A 24086-nucleotide genomic window follows, 5' to 3' on the forward strand; every position below is an offset into this window, starting at 1 on the left:
GAAAAGCGAAAATTTCGGGTATGCTTATATTATTGAATATGTTTTTATATGTTCACTTGTCTTTTTTCTTTGGACATATATATGATGATGCACATCGTCTTATGAGCCGTCCATGTTGCTAAATAATTTCCAGTTGTCTACATGGACCTGATCCATGTATTTGAACGTTTTTTTCCCCAGTAACCTTAATGAAACATGATTACTATCTGTAAAAATGTCATCCCTTATTACGTCCCAGAATAATGTGGCAAATCAGATTCTCAATAATGACATACTCATCCTGTATTTGACAATTTTGACTTTAATAGTCGAATTCATCCATGTTGGTTTTACTATCAGATTGTATTTTCATTGGAGGGCTCGTCACTGTGATAGATCCAATGGTTAGCCCTACATTTGACAGATAACGTGTTAACCATGTTACATGGATTTGGGGTATGGACATTTGGTGTGGTTACACTTGTTAATATAAAGTTTTAATTAAAATTATGAAATTTATCATTTCCTATGTGCTTAAACTTTTAAAATAGTAGTAATTTAATATGGTATTAGAGCCGAGGTTTTAAATTTGATAATGGACTTTACAGTTTATCCTCCATTTCAAATAGTCCACGTATTGTCCTGGTTTGTCTTGCAGGAGCAGAAACGGCTGCAAGAACAATTTGCTGCAGAACAAGAAGCCCGCTTTGGTTCAAAGCCAACACCAAGGAAGCCGCTGGGTCAAAGCATTAGTGCTAACACCATGGTTGGAACACCCACCGGTCGTCGTGTGACGACTCCTTCAGGCCGTCATGGAATATCAGCCGCGAAGGAGCGTAGAGAGAGTGGCAGGGCCACTAACATGATTCCTGTAAACTACGTTGCTCTTCCAAAGGATGATGCAATCTCTCGGGACAGTTAAGCTGCTCTCTCACCCCTTTGACCTGATTGTAAATGTCTCTTCTTTTAGTGCATATCCTCATTTTTATTTCATCCCATTTCTCTCGTTGTATGAAGACCAGTATATTTTCCTTAACATGTGATAGAGAAGTAAAAATTTGGATCAGCCTGAATAAGAACATGTTAATGCCTTTTGGTTTCAAGATTCAACATATGCTTGCATGCCATATAGGGTTCATCATCGAATAATCTAATATTGTTTGGTTGTATTTTTTGGGCATGACATTTTCATGATTATTATTAGGAACATTATTGTCTTTAAAAGTCCATTAGTTTTGAATTTGTGACAATCGAAGTCTTGAGTTTTGGTCGAGTGACAAATAGGTTCTTTTGTCCGGCCTTAAATGAAAAACTTGTCACCCGTCATATTGTCTCAGTTAGACAAATGCAAATGTGACGTGTATCTAGAGATATATTAGATTGCCATGTAAGGAGATGGTAGAACCGTAGAAAGTAACTTTGTCCTCACAGAAGGGCAGTGGAGATTGCTCCACCCCCACGCATTTCGCAAAGGGTCCGGTCGGGTGAAAATTCACCCTTGGATGGCTTTCCCCACCATGCACACTTTTGTGGGGGTAGACAAGAGTGGAGCCACCCCATTGCCCCCCTTATAAGGTAGGTCTCCACTCCCACCAGCCCCCCACTTTTGTATTGTTTATCCTTTTTAGCTCAAAAAAGAGGAAAAAACTAAATATCCATCCTTGAGAGGATGTGTGTATTGTTGGTTAGATGAAAGTTTGTGCAAATAGAAGGCGAACATGATTTGGATTTTGGTGTGGTGTCGGGTCAAAATTAGAGAGCTCAGTTGTCGATTGTGAGCACAGCAAGCAGCTATAGCCTTTATATGTTTAGGACCCTTTTTGTGCATGCGTCCTGTGGAGCATGAATAGGAGTTCCACTTTCATGCCTCTTCCTTCTTTTCCTCCCTATAATTATGACTTTGCATCCTCATGACACTTGCTAATTACTAGATGAAAAAAAAAAGAAGGGGGTTTTATTTCCTTCTTTTTAATTTAATATCTTAACAGTTCGTTTGGGCGTGTGATTTTAAACCAAATTGCAAAAAGTGTATGGTTTGAGAGTGATTTTTACAAATTTACAGTTTGAAAATGTAAAAATAAGAAACAACGTTTTCAAATTTTACTAAATGTTTAACTGTGTTCTTTAAATTTGCGTTTTCAAATTGCACGTTCTTAAAATTGCTATTTGTTAATCACACTTTTTGAAACCACAAACCGAAACAAACCCTAAATTCTATATTTTTGAAAACAAAAAGCTGACAACTTTAGAAAACATTTGATATTCTATGTTTGATAAAAAAAATAAAATAAAAAATTATGTTTTCTTTTGTTTTCTCTTTTCAAAACAAAGACATTGATCGACACTAAAAACTACTTTTACCTTTATGTCACAGCAGAACACGTTTTTAAACAAAAAGCCTAAAGATTTCACATAAAATCTTAGTCCTCTTTTTGATGATTGAAAGCAAGCAAGCATCCCAATAAAAATCTGAAATGCCATACTTGGAGTGGGGTTTGAGGTATTTGAAAGCCAAATTGATCCATTTCCCAGAAGGCAGCCAGCAAGTGGTTGAAGACATCTCTCTTTCGGGAAGGCAGCAGGGCCTCCAATTCTCCTGGTGGTAGGGTACTACAAAAAGCAAACCAAAAAGCTTGCCATCCTCAGCAAATCTTCCAAAAATTTAGTTGCATTGTTTTATTACGCGTTGAAGTATATTTTTGGACGGCCGGATCGGACGTGACGTCTTTAGCTTTTTGATACTTTATTTTATAGAGATCTTAGGTTATGCATTTGCGATATCATGGAAGACAAAAATAGGTTACGGATGACTGATCCTCTTAAAAGTTTAGAAAAACTTCACTTCTTAAATTATCATGCATTTTTAAATTTTATAATGTGCAAGCGTGTCTGATAGATTAGTCTCTTTTAATCGCTTCCTTAAGTTAAGATTTAAATGAAATGACCAAAGTACCCCCGGCTAGGTCACGTTGTGGGTCTGTGGGTCATCAGCCCTTTTTTCAGTTTTTTTTTTTTTTTTAATTTTTAAAATTTTAAATTTTCTTAATTTAAATTAAGGGTTTATTTGTATTTTTACAACACCAAGTCAAAGATGACAAGGAACTTGGATAATTAAGTTGGCCGACTGAAATGGTGGTGTCTTTTTCTAAGGCAATACGAGTTGGTATAAAAGTTGGTAAACATGTCAATTTCATTAAACTGAGAAATAAAAGCCTTGCCATCAAATTGTGAATTTTTGGATTTGAAATGACACCATTAATAGCTTTGTTTAGAACATGTTGTATATATTCCAATGCCACCAAATAAACTAAATAGTAAATCAGGAAGCAGATAATTATATATAAAGATAATTACATACAAAAATCAAGCAAGCTAACTTCAAATCATCAACCAATAATAAAAACCAATTACAATATATATATATATTCTTTTCTATTCAATGTGGGGAAGGGGGAATACGACAATAGAGTTAAGCTTTCTAAACAACCTACTTAAATTAAAGAAAGATTTTACCGCTCCAATGACATCCCCACTTTCAATGTTCACGTTTTTTAAAAAAACGAGCATTAAAACCATCTGGACCAAGTGCTTTGTTGTTTTTTAACCTCCTCATTAGTGCTTATTCGTGTAGGTTTCTTTTGCTTTTAGGGATGCTTGGGGATATCCTTCTTGTTTTTGTTAATTTAATTCAATGAAATCCTTCCTTATCCAAAAAAAACAGAAAAAGAGTTGGTAAAGGAAGAAAATCTTGATCAGGATTGGAGCTGCAAAACGTTAGAATAAGCTATATTTCATGGTTTTGGCCTATAACATCTCCAGTCATTATCAGTAGTAGCTTTTTAGATCATCATAACAAAAAAATAAAAAACTTTTGAGATCATTAATCCCTGTGGTGCCTATATATGGTGCATGTCAACGAAGAAAAAAGAAAGAGAATAATATTAATAATAATAATAATAATAATAATAATTAACATAGTATAAAGGAATTATTTTAGTTAGTGTGCTTCGTCACTCTCATGATCTCAATATACTATTGGCTGCTTTCCTTCCTCTCATATAAAACAGATTTAGAAATTTATTTATTTATTTATATATATATATATATAATCAGCAACCAAATCGAATCAGCACTTGATCTACTCTCTGTGCAATATGTACATCCTCTTTTATTTATACTGTGTGTTTGTGTGTGCCGTGAAGAAAATGATATTGGTATCTTCTAGGAATAACACAAAGTATACCATGAATGATGCATGCAAGAACTTGTTCACTAAAGTTAACCCCTCCAAAAAAAAAAAAAAGATAGAAAAAAGGAAGAAGCAATTTTAATAGATTAATGGGAATGGTCCAAACAAACAGAGAATTAGCGTTATTGGGTGGGTGCTGTCTCCATGTTTTTAACTGTAGTGGCTCCTACAAAGTGCTTAGAATTAGCATCAAAGTGGAGAAATTTAAATGTGGAGAATCGACAATCATTATTCCATGATTAGGCACAACTCACCCTAGTGCTATCCATGCAGATTAGCATTGGTTTTTTTTTTTATATATGCAACCTCCCACCCCCCCAAAAAAAAAAAAAAAATTCTTGTTAATATATATATAAAAGGTAAATTAAGTCATCCATTTTTATTGGTTTAAACTTTTTGAATAACTGGTAATTTAACATAGTATCAGACCAGAAGTCTTGAGTTTCAATCGTGGTGGGGAAGTGTTATAATAATATAAAATAGAGTAATACTACATACTCAACTGACAACTCTCCATCCTACTAGACTGATGTGACAGTGTCTATAAACTTCTCTGGTCAGCTCTGATCAGTTTCTGTGATTTGATTTAAAATCGTACTTTTGAACTGTAAAATTGCAGTACAGAACGCACTGGTAGATGAAGACAACTATTGGGTTGGGGAAAAGAGAAATATGCGGAAGATCGACAATCGTTGTCGCAAAAACAAAGCACCACTATATCCTACCCTTAGTTGTTCCTGAATTGAGTATCACAATTGGATGTGTGTGTCATGATTTGTTAATTTGTTTGATGATGAGTATGATCCGCACTACTTAGTGTTTCCAACTTGGCTCTCATGAATGAATTTGGCCGACCCTTCCAAAAGAGAAAGCTATAGAAGAAACAAAGGATTTGTTTACTTCAGATTCGGTTTTGATACTATATATATATATATATATATATATATATATGTTATCTTTTCTTTTATATATGTATTTTTTTGAATCTTTCTTAATAATATTGTTAAATTAAAAAAAAAAAAAAAAAAGGGTTCATTTTGCATGGCATGTAAACCTAGCTACCTAGGCTGCAATATTATATATGTAACTTAAAAAGGAAAAAGACGATGTCAAAGGCATTAATTCTTCGTACCCATTTCATATTAGATGATGTGACGTGTTTTAAATAGTTTTATTTTTTAAGATAACTGATATGAGAAATCACTTAAAACAGTACGTTACATTAACAATGGTAAACTAATTAGTGTGATAAATGTAGGGTGCAATGATGATTAAATTCATTATTTTCTATTAGCTTAAAATTTTAGAATAAGTGACGATTTATTATGCGTCTTGACAAAATACTTTACTTGTAGTTTATGCGAAATTCGTAATTTTTTTTTTTTTTTTGGTTGAGAAAAGCATTTTCCAACTTTTAATTGCTGACAAAACGACATGAAAATCGCATTTTCTTCTACATGCATGCATTTCCCATATTTTTATTGTTATTAATTATGCTATATTTCTGATGTCATTTTAATTAGCTAATGCTTATTGCTTAGATGCTTAGATGCTTGTCATTAGAGAATGTTATATATATATATATATATATTCTAAATTCTAGGAGATGTGAAACGAAACATCCTTTCCATGGCCGGCTTGTTTCTTAATTAATATATATCCTTCTTTTTTCGTCGTCAAGGTTCCAATATTATTCGTATCTGTTTAAATATATATGGATTAGAGATGCCTTATTCTTCATGCATGCATCTTAGTTCATATGAAAAATTCTGTTTAGAAACTCTCTCTATAGAGCAATTTCCTTAATCATCAAGGCTTGCATGTTATATATATTGAGAATATACTTTTGATCTCAATATATTAGAAGAATCCGATGCCTTTTTTTATTTATATTTATTTTCATCAAGTGGTTGTATTAATCCAATAAAAATATATGATATGCCTTTTCCAATTAACATCATCATAGATTAAAATTTATAATAAAATCTTTTAATGGAATAGTGAAATTTCAAGTTTGGAAATTAGTCATCCTATTTATAAATTAATGATAGTTGTTTATTGACTTTCTGTATGAAAATGTTTTTATAATATGTTTAATTTTAACTAGTAAATCATTTTCCAACAATTAATAGCTGAAATGACAACATTAATCAGACAGTACCCGACATTGACCCTTTGGCCTCCACTAAAAAAATGCAATATGCTCCATGTTTTTGTTGTTACTTCGATGTCATTTTGATCACGCATTAATAACTATTATGAATTAATGTAAAGCATCATTATGAATTCAAAAAGGACTACATATGATATAGGATCATTAAAGGTGGTCGTTTAGTGGCTTCAAAGCAAACTTCGGGCTTGTCTTGATTTGTGTTTGAGAATTTAAAAAGTATTTTTAGTATCTAAAAAGTTATACTAAACAAAAGTTGACGTGTTTTGTAAAAAATTTCAAAGTATTTTATTTTTAAAACTTTTTTACTCTAAAAATGCAACAATTTTTTTTTTTTTTTTACTTAAAAGCTATATTTCTCAAACATGCTTTTCATATATTTAGGTAAACACTACTGATGGGGCTAGCTGTGTCAGGCTATCAAACCTATGAAGTGCCTATGATTCTTACCGTTAATTAAGCATGCTAACTATTCTAGTTGCCCCCTCTTGTGGGGCGGCTTCGCTATTTGTAAGAGATTCCAAAGATGGCTTAATATGAATTAGATGATCATGCTTTCATACCTAAGCAAGAGAATTTCAAAACTGACCCTTTTTGTATAAGAATTAATTCATTAAGATGCTTTGTCATTCAAATTGTGCAAGGAGGGAGAAAGAGAGAGAGAGAATAAGATCAATGATCTTTGCCCAACTAAAGTGAAATCTGATGAGATTCAAAGAAGGCTATTGCCGATATTCTTTTGCAATAAGGAAAGAATGCAAGTAGCCCACTTCAACCTATTCTATATGCATGGAACCATGGGATCCCCTTATTTGTTTCAAAAAGAGAAGCTTGTTAGTACATATCCTATGGTACCACGTTATTTGGAATTTGAATCATGCTTTTTCTTTCAATTTACTCGGAAAGTTGACAATTCATAAGGTCGTCTTATTTATTTACTTGTCACACACTGTTGATGTGACAAAAGATTCATTTTACGGTCCATATTTAACGTTTTATATGTGTAATGTGTCATTTAAAATGGATATTCTTCGTTTCGCTTGAAATAGAAAGAATCTCATTCCAGTACCATGACATATAGCACGGTATCAATTACTATTTGATTCATAAGGTCACTTATTTATAAACTTGTCACACACGGTTGAAGTGACACAAGATTTATTTCACGGTCCAGATCTAATGTTATATATATGCGTGTCATTTAAAATTTGATATTCTCCATTTTGCCTGAAATTGAGAGAATCTTATTCTAGTACCCTGTACATATATCACAGAAAATTCGTACAACTTCGACCATTGGAGATCTCGAATACATGTCAGTGATGTCACAAGTACCCTATTATATGGGGGTTGGGACAACACATGCATATATATATACCCCACATCATTTTGTGATAAAATTATTTTCTAGAAGAAAAACATATTCTTTTCAGAATTTGTATCTATGCAAAGGGCACAATTACCTAACCCCATTCATGAAGAGGTGACAGCTTATATATATATATGCAATCCAAGACAAAAATGATTCGCTTTTGTATATTTAATTGTAGATAGTACAATTAGCTATCAACTATGGATAGGCTTAATGCAGATATATTTATGTCGTTATATATCAGAATAGGAAAATGAAGGTAATTGGATATTCTCTATGCATAATATATTAGAATCTCCTGCATGAGTGCATTCAATATTACTTAGTGAGTAGGAGAGCATGAGCCCTTTCATGAATTAAATTAAGAGATATAATTGCCATATATATATATGAGAATCTGAGATGACATGTCAGAAAAAATCATCAATTTTTATTTTATTTTTAAGTGCTGATCAAAGGGCTTGATTATTGTAAAGGGCTTAATTATTGTAAAGCGGGACAAAGAAATTTTTTTGATGACAATAATTTTGGTAAAGCGGGACAAGGAAATTCATGCAGTAAGTACTGTCTTATGTATGTGTACAGCTTATTGAACCTTAACATCATACTACGATAAATTTTTTTTATAAAAAAAATAGTAACTGGCGTGATAAGTGTTATGTAGATTGCTACATTCATTTGTAAACGTGGTAAGAGCTTTGTGACAGTCAATATTTTACTTGCTAACGTTGTAAGTACCACATGAATTGCCGCTTCAATTTGTAAAAAAATTGTAGTAATCAAGGGACACTAAATCAAGTAAGACAAATTTTTGTAGAGGTCAACTTGTTTAATGAATTCGAGGTTTGGCTTCTAAGGTCTTATTAAAATGATTATCATCCCTCACATGCAAAAGGATTAGACTCTGCTCCCACCCACCCACCTTCCTCATTATTAGACTGCTAATGGGATTTTTGATTGAACCTTAAAATTCTTTCTCGCTTATTGATAAAAAACCGGGCAACACTTCACACACCGATAAGTACCCGAGGTTGGATAGTGACGTAAGATGGGATTTGAGAGTTCCTTTCGGATAGGAGAGACCACAATTCTTCACTTAGGATAGAAAAACACCAACACCACAATACTCCACTCCACCTCGGGTACCTATCACACACACACACACACACACACATATATATATATATATATATATATATATATAAGATAATTGTTACAAGTATTATGAAGAAATAGCTTCAAATTAACCCTAATAATCATATATATCTGCATAATACTTAAAAAGTCCTTATAATCTAACTTGGGGTATCATCATAATATTGTTGATATTTTTCAAACAAAAGAACTTGTTATATATATATATATATATATAAGCAATGTCAACTATTTTATCTCTATCAAAGTACCCTTCTCATCAAGAGCCCTTTATGCTGCAGAATAGAATCAATAATGAGGGTGATTTAACTTATCGATCGCCACCACCCCAATACTATAATGCTAGAATCTTTCATACTTATTAGTGTTTTTTTTCTTTTTCAATGAAAATCCTTTCTTGTTGTTATAATCAAATGATGCATATGGTCTCTCCTGCTTGTGCTTACTCATTTATAGAACTACCTCCAAGGAATATAGTGGCATCAGATGCAGAAATAGAAGGATTCTGACAACATTAGCAAGCAATATGAATATGTCAATTTCAAGCACCATCCATATATATATATATATGATGAGTGGAATCTGAATCAGACGTCAGCTGCTATACATATGGCTAGCAAAATTCCAAAAGTTATTCAGAGAGAGAGAGAATTAAAGGGGAAATTACACAAGGATTCTTATATAGATCAAAGTCTTTGTTTATTAATAATAATAATAATATTATTATAATTATATTACAAACAACACCCCAAACTCCAATTATATCATAACTTTATAAAGGGAAAAAAAAAAGAAAAGAGGATGACAAAACGGGGGATGCAAAGACAAAAAAGCCCATCCCCATCCATCCGTTCCTATGATTTTGCTTTAGTGATCTCTTGGCTGGCTTTCATGGGGGGTTCTTCATGGAAATGGAGATGCTAATTAATGGCAGCAGGAGAGAGCAGTTGCTTTCTTATCAGCTTCTCCCTTCCCCATTTGAATATTTCCATTAGCTTCAATATCTTCAATTCCTGAAACTGCATTGCCATTTACTTGACCACCCTTTATAGCATCTGGTATCTCCTCTTCTTTATTTTCCATGCTCTCTTTGTGCTTTCCCCATAGCACTGAGTAAAGGCCCACAACAATCAACACAGAACCAAGAATCCTGCACCCACATATATACATATGGATTCATTTCAAGAAAAATAAGCATATTGGGTAAAAGGAGAATAATATATACACTCATGCATGCATGCATACATACATGCAAGAATTCAAAAGAAAAAAGAAAGAGGGTAGCTATTAAATTACCCTCCAAGGAAAATCTTTTCTGCCAGGATGAAAGATCCCATAATAGCAACAATTATCATCATCAAGGGGCTAAAGGCAGTTGCAAAGACAGGTCCTTTTTTCTTTATCACTAGCCCTTGGACATAGTATGAAATGCTTGATGTAACAATTCCCTGCACCACAGAATTCGTAAAAGATTAACACTTTAACGATTCAGGAAAAGCGATAGTCATATTTGTGAGCGTTATAATTACACTTCAAAACACAACATGCCCGCGAAGAAACAGAGTCTTACAGCATAGGCAGCTGCAAGGAGTCTCATGTCAAAGCCAATTTTCCAGGCAGAGGGTTTGTGTTCCATGACAAAGGTGACAGCAATGGCCTGTAGAGTGCCCACAAAGCACACCAGAGATGTAAGAGACAGCTGATGGTTCCTATATGTCTTCAAAGCATGAGCCTGTTCATAAGAAAGTCACCAAAATCAAAAACTCGTGTCAGTGAAAATTAGTCTTTGAATCAGTAAAAACTTTAGCAGTCTACTAAATAGCTTTTCGAGATTCTTTTTGCATCGCTTACTTGTAAGACAAAAAGACCAGCCCAGGCAAGAGTGGCAATGATAAGGAACATGGTTCCCTTAAAAAAGTCCTTGTCATAAGTGCTTCCTGAGGAAGTTGTCTCAAAAGAGTTGTGAGGGTGGATGTGCTTGGACCACACCAACTCCACAAGGGGCCCTTTGTACAAAGTCATCAACATAGCCCCAGCTACTGTCACTCCAGTTCCCACCATCTTTGCTTGGCACCGAGCTTTCTTCAGGTCTAGCTTCTCCATCCTGCATAAACATATATATCAGTTTACTTAGCCAAATTAGCTCATATATATGGAAAATGGAACAGAATTTGGTAATTTATGATGATTTTGGTTGATATTATTACCGGAATATGACAGCCATTACAAAAGTCATGGCAGGGAGCATGTTGCTTATTGCACATGAGAAAGTTGGTGATGTGAATTTCAGCCCCGCATAATAGAAGTTTTGATCAATCACCGGCCTATATATCAAACACCATCAGAATGATTAGATAAAGAGTCATGACATTATAGCTACCTATATAGAGAGAGAACTCGATTGATAAGGTTCACCGAGCGCTCTTGAGTGCAAACAATTCATTGAGAACGCTTTGCACGGTGTCCCAGATATCTAATCGGGGCGTATAAAAGAAAAAAAAAAACAGAGGACTAACCCAAGAAGAGCAAGGACAAAAATCTGCATGAAAACTGGAAATGTAATCCTCGGTTGCTTTTTCCTGGAATATTGCAAACAGACATTCATGTGTCATAATTCTCAAAAGAAGCGGAAAAGCAACACAACACGAAGACAAGACGGTAAAATTTAAGGTGGTTCGGCTTAACAAACCTCTCAAAAATGAAAGCAAAGGGGGCGATGACAGCGGTTGCAAAGGCATGGCGGTAAACCACCAGAACATAGTGGCTCATCCCTCTATTGAGGGAAACCTTACTGATGATGTTCATGCCAGCATAGCCAAACTGCAAAGATATCATTGCAAAGTAGGGTTTGGAGCTCTCAAGGAAGTTGCTGCAGCATCTGAGCTTCTCCATTTTTGTTTCTTGGGAAAGAAGAAAGGAATCCTTTCACCAAGAAAATGGTATCAAACTGAGAGAGCAAAGAAAAGTAGAGAGGAAGAACACCTGAAGAGGATATTGTGTTTCTCCCTAGTAGTAAGTATGGCAACACTCGCTCATATTTATATTAGTGTTGAGAAAACTGTTCATATCTAATGTGTATATATGATATATATATCCACTACTCTACATATATTCATACTTTTGTGGAAAATGATATTCTATTGGAAAAAAATTGACCACTAGTAAATTGTTGGAGTCGATTCAGCAAATATATATATCCACATGAAAAAGAGAAAATTGGTGAGCATGCCATAATATATGGTGCATATCATTCAAGTTCTCTGTATTTTATAGATTAAAGTTATGTATTCTATTCGTTTGAAAACAATATTAAAGTTAGGTGTTCTATTAATATTCTTGGGGAGGTGCCACCACCCCCTGCCCGTCTTACCTTTTCACTTAGGAAAAGAAAAGAAAAAAAAGTTTGCAAGAGTTCTGTTAACCGCTGAACTTTTTATCAAAAAGTTATATATTTTATACCAGTAATTCTTTTCTTTTAAGAAACTATTTAGAGTAGTACAACTTTTACTATAATTCTTTACAAATTTATTTGACAGTCTCGTGAGTGTCATTTGGTAATTGGTACCACCTGCCATGGATGAACAATAACAAAATTTGAATATTATTTAGTAGGTAACGTTATAAGTGAAACGTGATATGTCACGTCAATTTGTAAGTCGTACATGATCCAATTGCAATATATATATAAGCAAAATTAAAAACCAAACCAAGTTGGGAAGGGGACTACTACAAGAATCTCCTTATACGAACTCCTTGGACAAAAAGGGCTAGCTATAAGATTAAACAGCCCAAATATCTCTTTTGAAAGATCCTAAAGAGATAGATCCTAAGATCTTTGCAACCACCTATATATATATATATTTTCTGAGATAGAGTTTTTAGAATATGAAAGGTATTACACCTATGACCTAGCCCTAACCCAAAACATAATATCAGAAATTATATTATGAATGAATATTTGGACATATCCTGCAATATTCTCTTATTTCTCTTTCTTCAAATCACATAGACCCTACGTAGTAGTTAACATATAATCAAACATACAATAAATTTATTTGAACATATATATGACTAGAGGGTGTTAAATTTTGTTTTTTTAGCAATTGATGTGGCTCCGACCACATACTGATACATGTTAACGAGTTGTAAAAAACTTTTAGGCCAATTGTAGGTCTAGCATTACTAAACCTACAAATTATACTCAAGAGGGTCTTATCCATGAAATTCTGAATTAGGGCTAGCAATTTTTTATGCGATCTGCAAACCTGACATAAACTTAATACAAAATTAGTAGATTCGAGTTGAAGGGTCTGACTCGTTTAATTAAATAGATCGGATTATGGTTGACTTATATAATTTTATACTAGTGCACTAGTATAAAATTATATAAGTCAAGCCTAATCCGATATATATTCTATATTAAACTAATTATAATTTGTTTTAACATCCATCTACTAACATGTTTTAAAGCGGAGTAGCATGATGAATAGTCAAGCCAAATTAATTAGTTGCCTATAATTGGGCACTTGCTATAAGTGAGAAATGTAATCTCTCTCTCTCTTGGATTCCTAAAAGTTAGGAGGGGACAATTTTATTTATTTTTTGGATGATTTAGAATATGGGTGGCAATTCGTGTTCACGTGTCAGGTACATGTCACGTGTCAGGTACGTGTGTCAATACGATCCAAACTCGACATGCGATATTTAGGGTTGAAAATTTTTGACATGTTCTGTGAACCCAACATGAAATTAGCTTGTTGGAGTTAAGAGATCTGACATGTTTAATTGAATCGATCGGGCTAGAGTTTATCTATATACTCTTATATCCATGCCTCATCAACATGACATGTACCTAGCACGTGAGCACAAATTGCCACCCCTATTCTAAATCATCTAAAAAAAATTGTCTCCTTCTAACTTTTGGGAATCCTAGAGAGAGAGATTACATTTCTCACTTATAGCAAGTGCCCAATAGGCAACTACTTAATTTGGCTTGACTATTCACCATGCTACTCCACTTTAAAACATGTTAGTAGATGGATGTTAAAACAAATTATAATTAGTTTATAATTAGTTTTATAAAACATGTTAGTAGTTCATTAGCATTGAAAAGGTTTTACGTGCAAATTAAAGCACATATTTTAATTCTAGTTAAAGTACTGAAAATAGTTAGTAATGCTGGCCAAACTCAATAAATATTAATTGGATTAATTTTTTATTAAATCTCCCTTTGGATAATATATATAATCAAGAAAAAAAAAACGATTATCACCTAAGGATTATAAGCAATTATTGTGTAATGTGTAATGATTAGTGATAGAGAGCCAAACAAATGAACTCAGAAAATTTATTAAACTGATGTTGTAAGAGTTTTTAAATTAAAAAATGCAATTCTCTCTCTCTTATCTACCACTCACGGTCTGCCATGTCAGTTTGAACAATTTTCTGGGTTCATTTGTTTGGCTCCCTAATAGTCCTCATGTGTAATAATATATAATCAAAAGTACAAACTGAGCTTTAAGTCTCAAATATTCAAAATATCCTTAATATATAATTTTAAATTAAAAGAGTCAAACTTTTAGATATAGATGTTGTTGTAACCTAAAAAGAAACCGAAAACACTATATATATATATATATATATATATATAACCTTTATTATAATTTCCATACAAAGTGATGTGACAATCTATAATTTGTGAAATAATTAAGAATATATGGTTAATAATCAACCACTAATTAATTAAATTAACACGCCATATTTGTTTTGCTTAATAATTTTCACCAATTATGGACTGTCATATAAGTTCATAAACATATTTGTTTAGAAGATAGTTGTAACAACTTAGGAAAATAGTTAGTCACATATGTGTTATCACTCCAAAATGATTAGTCAAATTACAATTAGAGTTCTCTAGAATCACTTATAAAACTTAGTCTCACCTAATAAAAAATTAATGTGAGATTTAGCATTTATGAGCTCCTTTATAATGCACCACAACTCTATGCTATTTAATAAACTTTTTTGAGATGACGTGACGTTGAAAATCAATATTAGAAAATACCAGTTGTGGAACCTCGATATCAACGGGTTTATTAGCTAAATGGCTATTGGCACATACAGTACCACCCGTCGATTATCAATATCACGTCATCTTACTTGTATAATAATCTATTGAAAAACATTTCTCATTCTTAATATAGGACCGAAATGTTACAATGAGTAAAAGTTCACTCTTTAGTTGTAGTATTTGATCTTTCTAATCAATCCTTTACAATAATAAAACATTTATAAAATTTGAATCTCCAAAACTGATAATGGGTACAGTGTACAAGTGGAAAAAGGAACTATTTTAGCCTAACACTTCATGTGGGATCTGATTATATATATATATATATAAGAAATAGCAAAGAAAGTTCTAATTATCCAAAAGAGAGAGGGAGAGAGAGAGAGAGAGAGAGAGGTGGGATACGCGTGGCAGCATAATGGTTTGGGCATCCGAGTCACCTTGGTGGTGACAGTGCTGAGGTAAGCTGCTCATGAGTTAGAGCCCATTGTCAATTAAAGTAATGGACCCCATAATGACGTGTTTTTTTTTTAAAAAAAAAAAATTTTTGTTTTTGTTTTTTTCTTTCTTTTAATTTCTTTTGGGCTGTGCAAATTGGTACGTTGGATCATCTTTCAAGTCTCAACTCAACTTTTTTAGTGCAAAAAAGAAGGTTCTTCCTTCCATTATAAGTACATCAACTGAGGAGACAGTTAGCGTGATATTATAATGCTATTTATTAATAATAATTTTTTATTTTATTTTGTGTCATAATTTTTTTTATAAATTTTTACGTGAATTTATAAAAAAATTATAGTAAAAACAAACATTTTTTTATTATTATTTATTTTAAAGAAATTATTCACTTGTGTGATGTCTAGCTTAGTAAAACCTAAAGAACATAAATAAATTGCCATAATTCTCCTTAATAATACATTTTTTTTTTTTTTTTAAGGAGAGAAAATTATATATCCTTAAAATTACTACACCACGCATTAAGGTATAGTACAAATGCATTTGCTTACACTTTAATGTAGTGCATTCCTATGGTATGCAAGTGGCCGACGTAATTGTGGTTAACTACCACTAGTTAATGGAACCAAGCTACCATGTCGAGGCGTATATTTGGCACCTTTAAGTAGGCAAAAAAGGCAAACAAAACTAAAAGATCAATTATTTTGTCAGTTGGCTAGAGTTCGACGGCTAGATTTCATCTGCGATTCAAAAGTTGGCTGATACTGACCCCAGGGTTTGTACTTTGTCTACAACCCGTGCATTTGTAGTCAATTTCCTCTTAATTAGAGTAATGTTAAAAATAGTATTTTTATTTCACCTTTATTTTATTTTGCTGACGTGAAGGTACCAATCAACTTTTACATAAGCTATTGTTAAAAAAAAAAAAAAAAAATCAATTGTTGCTCGACAGTACTACCACATCGATATGATGAGATAATAGCAAGATAAAAGTGTAGTCTCTAATATTACTCATCCTCTTAATTATAACATATCAATTGTCAACAATGTTTGTCTAAGTGACCAAATAGAGTCGAACAATCATTGTGGATTGGTAACCTTCATGGTTGGCCACATGGCCGAAAGTAACAGGAGGTCAGGGCCTGGCCCCTTGGTTTTGAAATTTTCCTTTTACTGAGTTAAATGTAAGGGTGAAAAGGAGAGCGGTTAACCGCTAGCCTGTTTTGAAAGCAGTTAGGAAAAATTGATAACCGCCTAGGTCGTTACAATTAGTGATTTTAGATTTTTTTTTAAACCGCTAACCGCTCATATACATATATATAAATATATAAAAATACATGAAATGTATAAAATTTTAAATTTATATAAAAATGTATAAAAATATAGAAATGATGTGACATTATCGTATAACCATAGAAACGACATCTTTATATATATATATATATATATATATATATATATATATATATATATTCTTTTAAAAAGCGGTTAGCAGTTATTAAAGTTATTAATCGCTAACTGCCGGTTGACCTCCTACGCGGTTAGTGAATTTTTATCCCTAGTTAAATGTGTATATTTTTAGGTGTAAAAATTGGGCTTAGCCCATCATTAATATGTCGGCCTTCGGATAAGAAATTTTGGTTCGATCCCTAGTTTGGCCGGTGAGTTATATTTGCCTCACACGTCGCTATATATATATATATACATCTTCAAATCCCAAGCGATTGGACTAAGTGGTGAAAGCTTTGGATTTGGTGGCATTTTTATTATATATATATATGCAATGTATACATCATCAAATCCCAAGCGATTGGCCTAATTAGTGGTGAAAGCTTTGGATTTGGTGGCATTTTTATTAAGTCTAAGATTTGAATTCCTTTGAGTGCAAACAATTTTTTAAGACCATGCTCACAGCAAAACCGAGTTTTACTCGATCCGTGTGAGAGGTGCCTTTCCTCTTTTAAAGAGTTGAAATTGTGTTAATTTCAAGTTGAAGTCACGTTGTTAGAGATAGGATTTCATATTAAAATGTGTTTGGGATGCTTATTTGGTTAACTTATTTTACTTTATAATTATTAATGAATCGAATAAATTGACATTACAAATGTTTAGGGCATAATTTAATGTTATTCTACGTAGAAAGTGTTCAACTCCATCAATTGACAGTTGCTATATATAGCCTATGCCTATATATATATATTCCGTCCATGCTACTGGTTACAATTTATTAGAATTCTAATATAGTAGCCTAAGAATTATAAAAGATTGTAACATTAGCCTTGCAAGGTGGACCTTGCTGATTCACACGAGATTCCAAGTGTCCCATGCGACTTGAGTCAAAGCGTAAGCTAGTAATGCTTTCGGCTATACGTGACTATAGCCATCTAGGGTTTGGCACTTTACCGCTTCACTTAGTAGCACGACGCTTGTATTGTTCTCCCACAACCCCATTTTCACGGTTTAAGCTGCTCCCATTGTACATGCATGCCATTTGAGCATTTTAAATGAGGTATAAGGTGGTAACATATATATTCCTCATGTGACAACATATACATCATTAGCTTTGTTAAACCATAAAATAGTTCATTTCCATTTCACTTGAAATGGAGAGTATAATGTTCCCCTTTTAAGTGGAACCAATAACCTATCTTATTAAAAAGAGAGGTGCATGTTTCATTCATTACGACGGTTTAATTTATACATCATCTAATGGAGGCTTGGAGTTTAGAGATTATTATGGCAAAATTGCATATCAAATATTAATGATTTAGATTAATTTTATTTAATTAGTATACTGTTATGCGATTGCCATTTATTGGGGAAAAAAAAAATAGCGGATTTTGATCATTTCTAGTTGAATGTCAGACGGATAACAGTCTACTAAATGAATAAAAACCCAATTGCTGATTTTCACTTCTGATACTTAAATGTCACACTCAGACATATAACAGTCTACGAAATAACATTATTCCTGCTTAAAATATGTGTAAACCCTTGATTTGCTCGTCGTTTTCTTGTTTTCCATCTTGGTGATATATATGTATAGGTCAGCAATATTCAAAATCCAACGAAATAGGAGAAAAGTACTATACCACAATAATTTGCACTATATGCAATATGATGATGAGAGCAAAACAATTAAGCATGATATATATATATTCACAAACAGCTAAAGCTGGCACATGAAAATTGGTCTTTCTCTCTTCCAAGTGGAGCATGCACCAAATATAAAATGGGCGTCTAATCACCCCCCAATCATCTCACATGATTCGTCACCATAAATGCTTTCATAGATCGCATGCTAAGGTGCGTGAACAGTACATTCGAATCACATAATTATCCAACAAATCTTCGTCTCTCTCTGATGTTGTTGTTGTTGTGTTTTTTTTTTTGCTCTGCTTATGTGTTCCACATCTGCATTATTTGCGCGTCACCGGCATGCATTTCCAACAGACATGTATGGAGCAACCACACACATGTGGTCTGCCTCTCTCCTTCGTTTTTTTTTTTTTTTTGAAAAAAAAAAAAAGATAAGGCTGCAGATGAGTTGGTTGGTCTATGACAATTGTAGTAAATAAACTCTATGGAAAGCCGGCATGGATGGCCTTAACAAGAGGATGGATTGGAGTTGTCGTTGTTTTTCATTGTGGAAAATTGTGTGTGTGATTGGACTCAAGTGCAAGTGCAGGTGTGCTGAGAGAGGAGAGTGGAGAGATGTCCCACATGGTGTGGATGTGTTGGAACTTCTGAGGCAGTTTCATATTGAAGGGAGAAAGAAGCTGTTATTGTTCATTCCTTGTCTGTTCTTTTGTTCTGATTCTTCTCCTTTTTCTGTTCGGGTATATTTGTGTTTTTCATTTACGAGAAATAATGCTATTCAATAGATTAATATATACACAACAGCTGTACAACTGTTACGATCGATGTGTTAGTGAAAATCATTTTTGATTTTGATTTCTTCCGCTTTCCAAACTTTTCGTTTATTTTATCGTTTTCTATTTGTGTTTTTAAATTTTTAATAATCTAAATGGGTACTGAAAAAACTTGTGCAGGTGCAAATTGGAGAAAAGGAAAAGCAAGCAAGTTGCAAATATAAAGCTAAAGTGATGACTACCTATCCTTGGTTCTCAAATTTCATCAGCAACTAGCAATAAAGCAAGCTAGCTAGCTAGGAGCTCTCTGTCATATATATGGGTTTTGCTATTTTATTTTGTTTTTGTTTTGGCAGAAAATAGCTTAGAAATCTATGCAATATCTTGAAGGATATATCAGTTCTGCATGGTAATTGAACATATAATTATGTATACTTATGATGTCATAATTAAAACTCCATTAATATATATATATATATATATATATATATATATTTGACTGGACACATAATACGAGGACCGATTATGGGCTGACATATGAGAGAGAGAGAATCTGGAGCTATGTGGAGTAGAAGCTAGGCCACCCAGATTGCAGACAATGCTGGAAAGCAATAATCAATTGCAAATATCTATTGGGAATTGAAAAATTATTGGTCAATCATCACCCATAAATGTCCATTCAAGCTATTTAGTAGACAGATTCTCATACGACTCTCATATAACTAATATAATTAGATATAACGTGTCAATAAAATCAGTAATTAATTAATTTTTATTGTTGTATTATCTTAATTATATGTCAATTAATAGTCTAATAAATAATATTACCTTCTTTTTCTGAAAAATGTAATTATCTCAATGGAAGAAACAATTACAGAAGGCTTGATTAGTTGAGCTATTTCTAGTCCAAATGTTCTTGGCAAGACAGCAAGTTCTTTCAGCATTAAACAAAAGTTTCTCTATTCTTCTTTGTCAAGTGAAATTCCTCTCCTCCCTTCACTTGGAAACTACTCTTGAAGAGGGAAGGCTTCGAATTGAATGGATGAATATCGCTGAGTTTAGAATCATGTGAAGATCTTTTTATAATGACTCCATTAAATAATGTGCATGCTATATAACCTAGAGATTAAAAAAAAAAAAAAAAAGACAATTAAGGAATCCCTTCTTCCAAATAGAATATATATTTATAATCTCCAAACAAATGCCTTCAGACCATGAGGTTTTGGCTGTCACTTATATATATATACAAATTAAAAATCCCCCACTTAATTTGAGTTTCTTGGCGAAATCATCATGAAACCACTAGACATGACATCACAAACTGATCACATGGTCATCAAGTACTTAATTCTTTCTATCCTAGGAAGTTGCATGGACTCCTCATGCATTATATATAAGAATCTCTCCTTTATTGCTCAACATGCAACAACAAGAACTATGAAAAATATATGATTATAATAATAATAATAATATCAAATCTTATCTTATTTCATCCTTTCCATTAATATCCCAACAAATTAATTCCTTATATATAGATATATATATAAATAGAGAGAGAGAGAGAGAGAGAGATATTTACTACTCAATATCCCATGCATGTTCATGAAAGCTTTGTTGGGTTGCATAAATCCAAAATTTCTAAAGCTTCTTTATCTCCTGCATATTTGTTTCCACGAACTTCTTAGTGTTAATTTAGAGAAAAGAAAAGGGCACGATATGGTCTAGGCCAGTGAGATCCCTTTAAGCAAAAGCAAAGACAATATATTACAGCTTTTTGCAACTTCAGAACAAGCCCTACATATTAATTTGACCAAAAAGCTCTTGTATTATTGTTATTGACTCTATAAGATCATCAACATGATTCAAAACTCAAAAAGATCCAGTCAAAGATTCATTTTTATTCTCCCCCCAACATATCATGAATCTTTACGTGAAATCAACAACACTTTCCCAGCAAGCTTTTCTCTTTTTTTTTTTTTTTTTCTTTTCTTTTCTTTTCTGTAGTACTACTCCCTCATGCACTGATGAATTTGCTTTTAAGTCGGTCGAAGCCCTTCTCACAGTTCATGGAAAATTACAAAAAAGCAATTGCCTTTCCATTTCAAACTTTCCATGCTTTTTACACTCAGTGTTCATTAATTATTTTTATAACCCAGACAATTTTTCACAAACTGATCGATCTGAAGGTTTGTATAAGTGGAGTCATTAATTTAGCTTTATATTTTATAATTGTTGCACTTTTTTAGTCTATAAGCCTGTAGTTTAACTTTTAAAAACTATTTGTTAATTATCTCTTCTTCAATTTTTTTTTTTTTTGGGCAAGTAAAACTATTTGTTTTTAAACAAAAAAATCATCAGATCGAGTGACACTCTATTTATTAGTTTCAACATTATATATAGCATGATCATGATGCATGTCATGATAGGAGGCCAGAATGCGTAGCGCTAGGGCGGCCGAAATGCAGTGTAACACATGATTGTTTACGACATCGTTTTCATGTACGTGATTTAATTCTCTTTTAAGCTTTGGATTTCTTGTAATTTTTTGCGTCTCTAAATCCAATAAGTTAATTAATTAATCCAGCCCTTAATGGGCCGGGGCGTTACACACTTCAACAGTTGAGATTCAATTTTTAACCTAAACTAACTAAAAGCCCCCTACTTTAATTGAATTTTCCTTTTGCCGACACACTAGGACTATAGGACACTTCGATCCCTGCATGCTTTGTTCCAACAAAACCCCACTTTAGAGGCTGAATGGGCACCACTTGCGACTAATTTGAACACGACCTTTTCTTTGGATTTCAGACCCTAGTAATTTACTGTTTGAATTATTATTTGAGTAGTAAATATGAGAAAGTTTTTATAAGATTCACTTTTCTAAATAGAAGAGCGGATTGTTTGAAACTTGTTCTGACAAATAAACCTTATAAAAACTCTCTCACATTTATTGTCGAAATAAGTAGTAAATTCGGTCAACAAAATTGTTCGGAATTGTTTCCCTTTCTCTATATTAATAGACTGACATGCATGTGATGGGTTGGGCTGCCATCAGTCCTTTAGAGAGTTTATAGTCCTTTTGGTTCTCAGCCTAATTTAAAGGGTAGTGGAGTTTCTGGGTTGCCAGAGTTCCTCTTCCTGGGCTGATGCATTTGATCATGTTAAAGCACTTTCACAAAAAGAAGTCATGTCCTATTGTCCTATTGTTCTATGTATTGTCCAAGACAAACAAAACAATAAAGCAATAAAATCAGAAAACATAAAAGCTTTAACCACATTAGACGACCAATTGCCTAACTAGCTAGGTCAACAAAAAACACACACAGGATAACATTATGGATTACAAATGTTTAACTTAATTTGATTCTTAAACTTAAAACCCATTAAGCAAACGCCCTCAAGTTAACTCAGGAACTCAATACAGTACCCAATTTGGTTTAAAATCGCACTTTAGATATGCAAAAATACAGTGCCAAATGCACTCTTAATAAAACGTCTTTCGGCTCTTACTATAAAAACTATACTTGCACCGTTATTTATAGAATATCGCACATTTCTATTTTTCAAAAACTTAAGCAAAACACATGGAATATTAATTAAAGTAGAAGGTAAATGATAGAGAAAATTAATGTTCAAACTCAAGACAATAACTTATTGATAAGAATTAATTGATTTAATCATTTAAGTAATATATACTGAGACGAGTAGTACTTTTATATATATATATATATATAATTCAAAAGCAAATCATGTAAAAATAAATAAAGACTCTAAACCTACCACTTCATGGGCGGAAAGCATGATTTATAATACCCTAATTAATTATATATTTATGAATTGATGGTGGTAAAAGAGAATGGTATATCCTGTAAAGAAGAGCAATATTCTTCTTATCCTTCTTTTACTTTTCAATTTTCCTAAGCTTCCTCGCCGCCTCTAGCTTGGCCCTCTTCCTAATCGACAAACACATTTAACATTTAATAATCAATGATGCTGTGGAATTTGTACACCTCGTCTTTATATGCAAGCCTGACTACATACATGTTTCCCCAAATTCAATGAATCTGACCACATGCACCTGCATATATTTGAATCTCACCAAATTACCATTACTAAATGCAATAAGGTAACTTTTATATATATATATATATATATATATATATATATCCGCTTCTGCCTACCCATATTTCGCTATTCGCTTGCATATGTGAAAATAGCAGATACGGTATTCACCCGGCACTACAAGAATTTGCTTCATTAATTAGCGTCGAGATTATTAGCGGCAACACCGGCCAATGTCGTCACTAATAAGAGCGCATTAGCAATGACACAAAAAAGCCGCAGTACGTTAATACTAGTATTAAGGGCCAAAACTTTGCCCATAATCCATATGCATGGTTGGGTAGATAGTGGATGCGGAGCCGTTTTTTAACCGCCCACCTAAACACTCTTGTCTAGAACATGTGGGTCTCACAACTTTCTCTTTTAGATTAGTTTAAATTTTTATGAAATTCGAGCAATCTACTAATGACATGAAATCTCATTTCCCCGCCATAGTCAATTAGTCATACATTTAATGAAGACCAGATGTTTGAACCCATTTATGAAATTAAATCATGGGCACGTTTCTTTGTTTAGGCTAACTAGCTAGTATATGTGCTTACATTTCATCAACAATCACTAAACATTAGCAATGGCTTGAGTTCGAGACGATAGCCAATAAATGATCACTTATTTTAAAATTTTAAATTGATATAATATTATTAATC

At 33.0% G+C, this 24086-nt stretch overlaps 2 protein-coding genes across 3 annotated transcripts in view; one reads left to right on the forward strand and one right to left on the reverse strand.

The window, feature by feature from the left end:
- The window catches only part of LOC132162827 (65-kDa microtubule-associated protein 5), a gene marked incomplete in the record, with an annotated part of 6481 nt that extends 5417 nt beyond the window's left edge, over nt 1-1064 (forward strand). For both annotated transcript variants that reach the window (XM_059573050.1, XM_059573056.1), the window contains 2 exon segments: nt 1-18; nt 638-1064. In XM_059573050.1, coding sequence (XP_059429033.1) covers nt 1-18; nt 638-901 — 282 coding nt within the window.
- Nucleotides 1065-9699: 8635 nt separating this feature from the next.
- Nucleotides 9700-11919, reverse strand: LOC132189441 (WAT1-related protein At5g07050). Its single transcript, XM_059604184.1, has 7 exons — nt 11615-11919; nt 11442-11504; nt 11133-11249; nt 10777-11029; nt 10496-10657; nt 10222-10373; nt 9700-10075 (listed from the first exon to the last, which is right to left on the reverse strand). Exons 1-7 carry the CDS (start codon nt 11815-11817, stop codon nt 9850-9852), a joined length of 1176 nt encoding a protein of 391 aa, XP_059460167.1. The 5' UTR covers nt 11818-11919; the 3' UTR covers nt 9700-9849.
- Nucleotides 11920-24086: the final 12167 nt, after the last annotated feature.

Source organism: Corylus avellana, chromosome ca1 (assembly GCF_901000735.1).
Source record: "Corylus avellana chromosome ca1, CavTom2PMs-1.0".
NCBI classification, from domain to species: Eukaryota; Viridiplantae; Streptophyta; class Magnoliopsida; order Fagales; family Betulaceae; genus Corylus; species Corylus avellana.

Coding starts and splice junctions, on each gene's coding strand:
- LOC132189441 (XM_059604184.1), bottom strand. CDS start 11,817: ATGGAGAAGCTCAGATGCTGCAGCAACTTCCTTGAGAGCTCCAAACCC. Junction 11,250..11,441: donor TTTGTCCTTGCTCTTCTTGG/GTTAGTCCTCTG, acceptor TTTGATATATAG/GCCGGTGATTGATCAAAACT. Junction 10,076..10,221: donor GAAAAGATTTTCCTTGGAGG/GTAATTTAATAG, acceptor ATGTGGGTGCAG/GATTCTTGGTTCTGTGTTGA.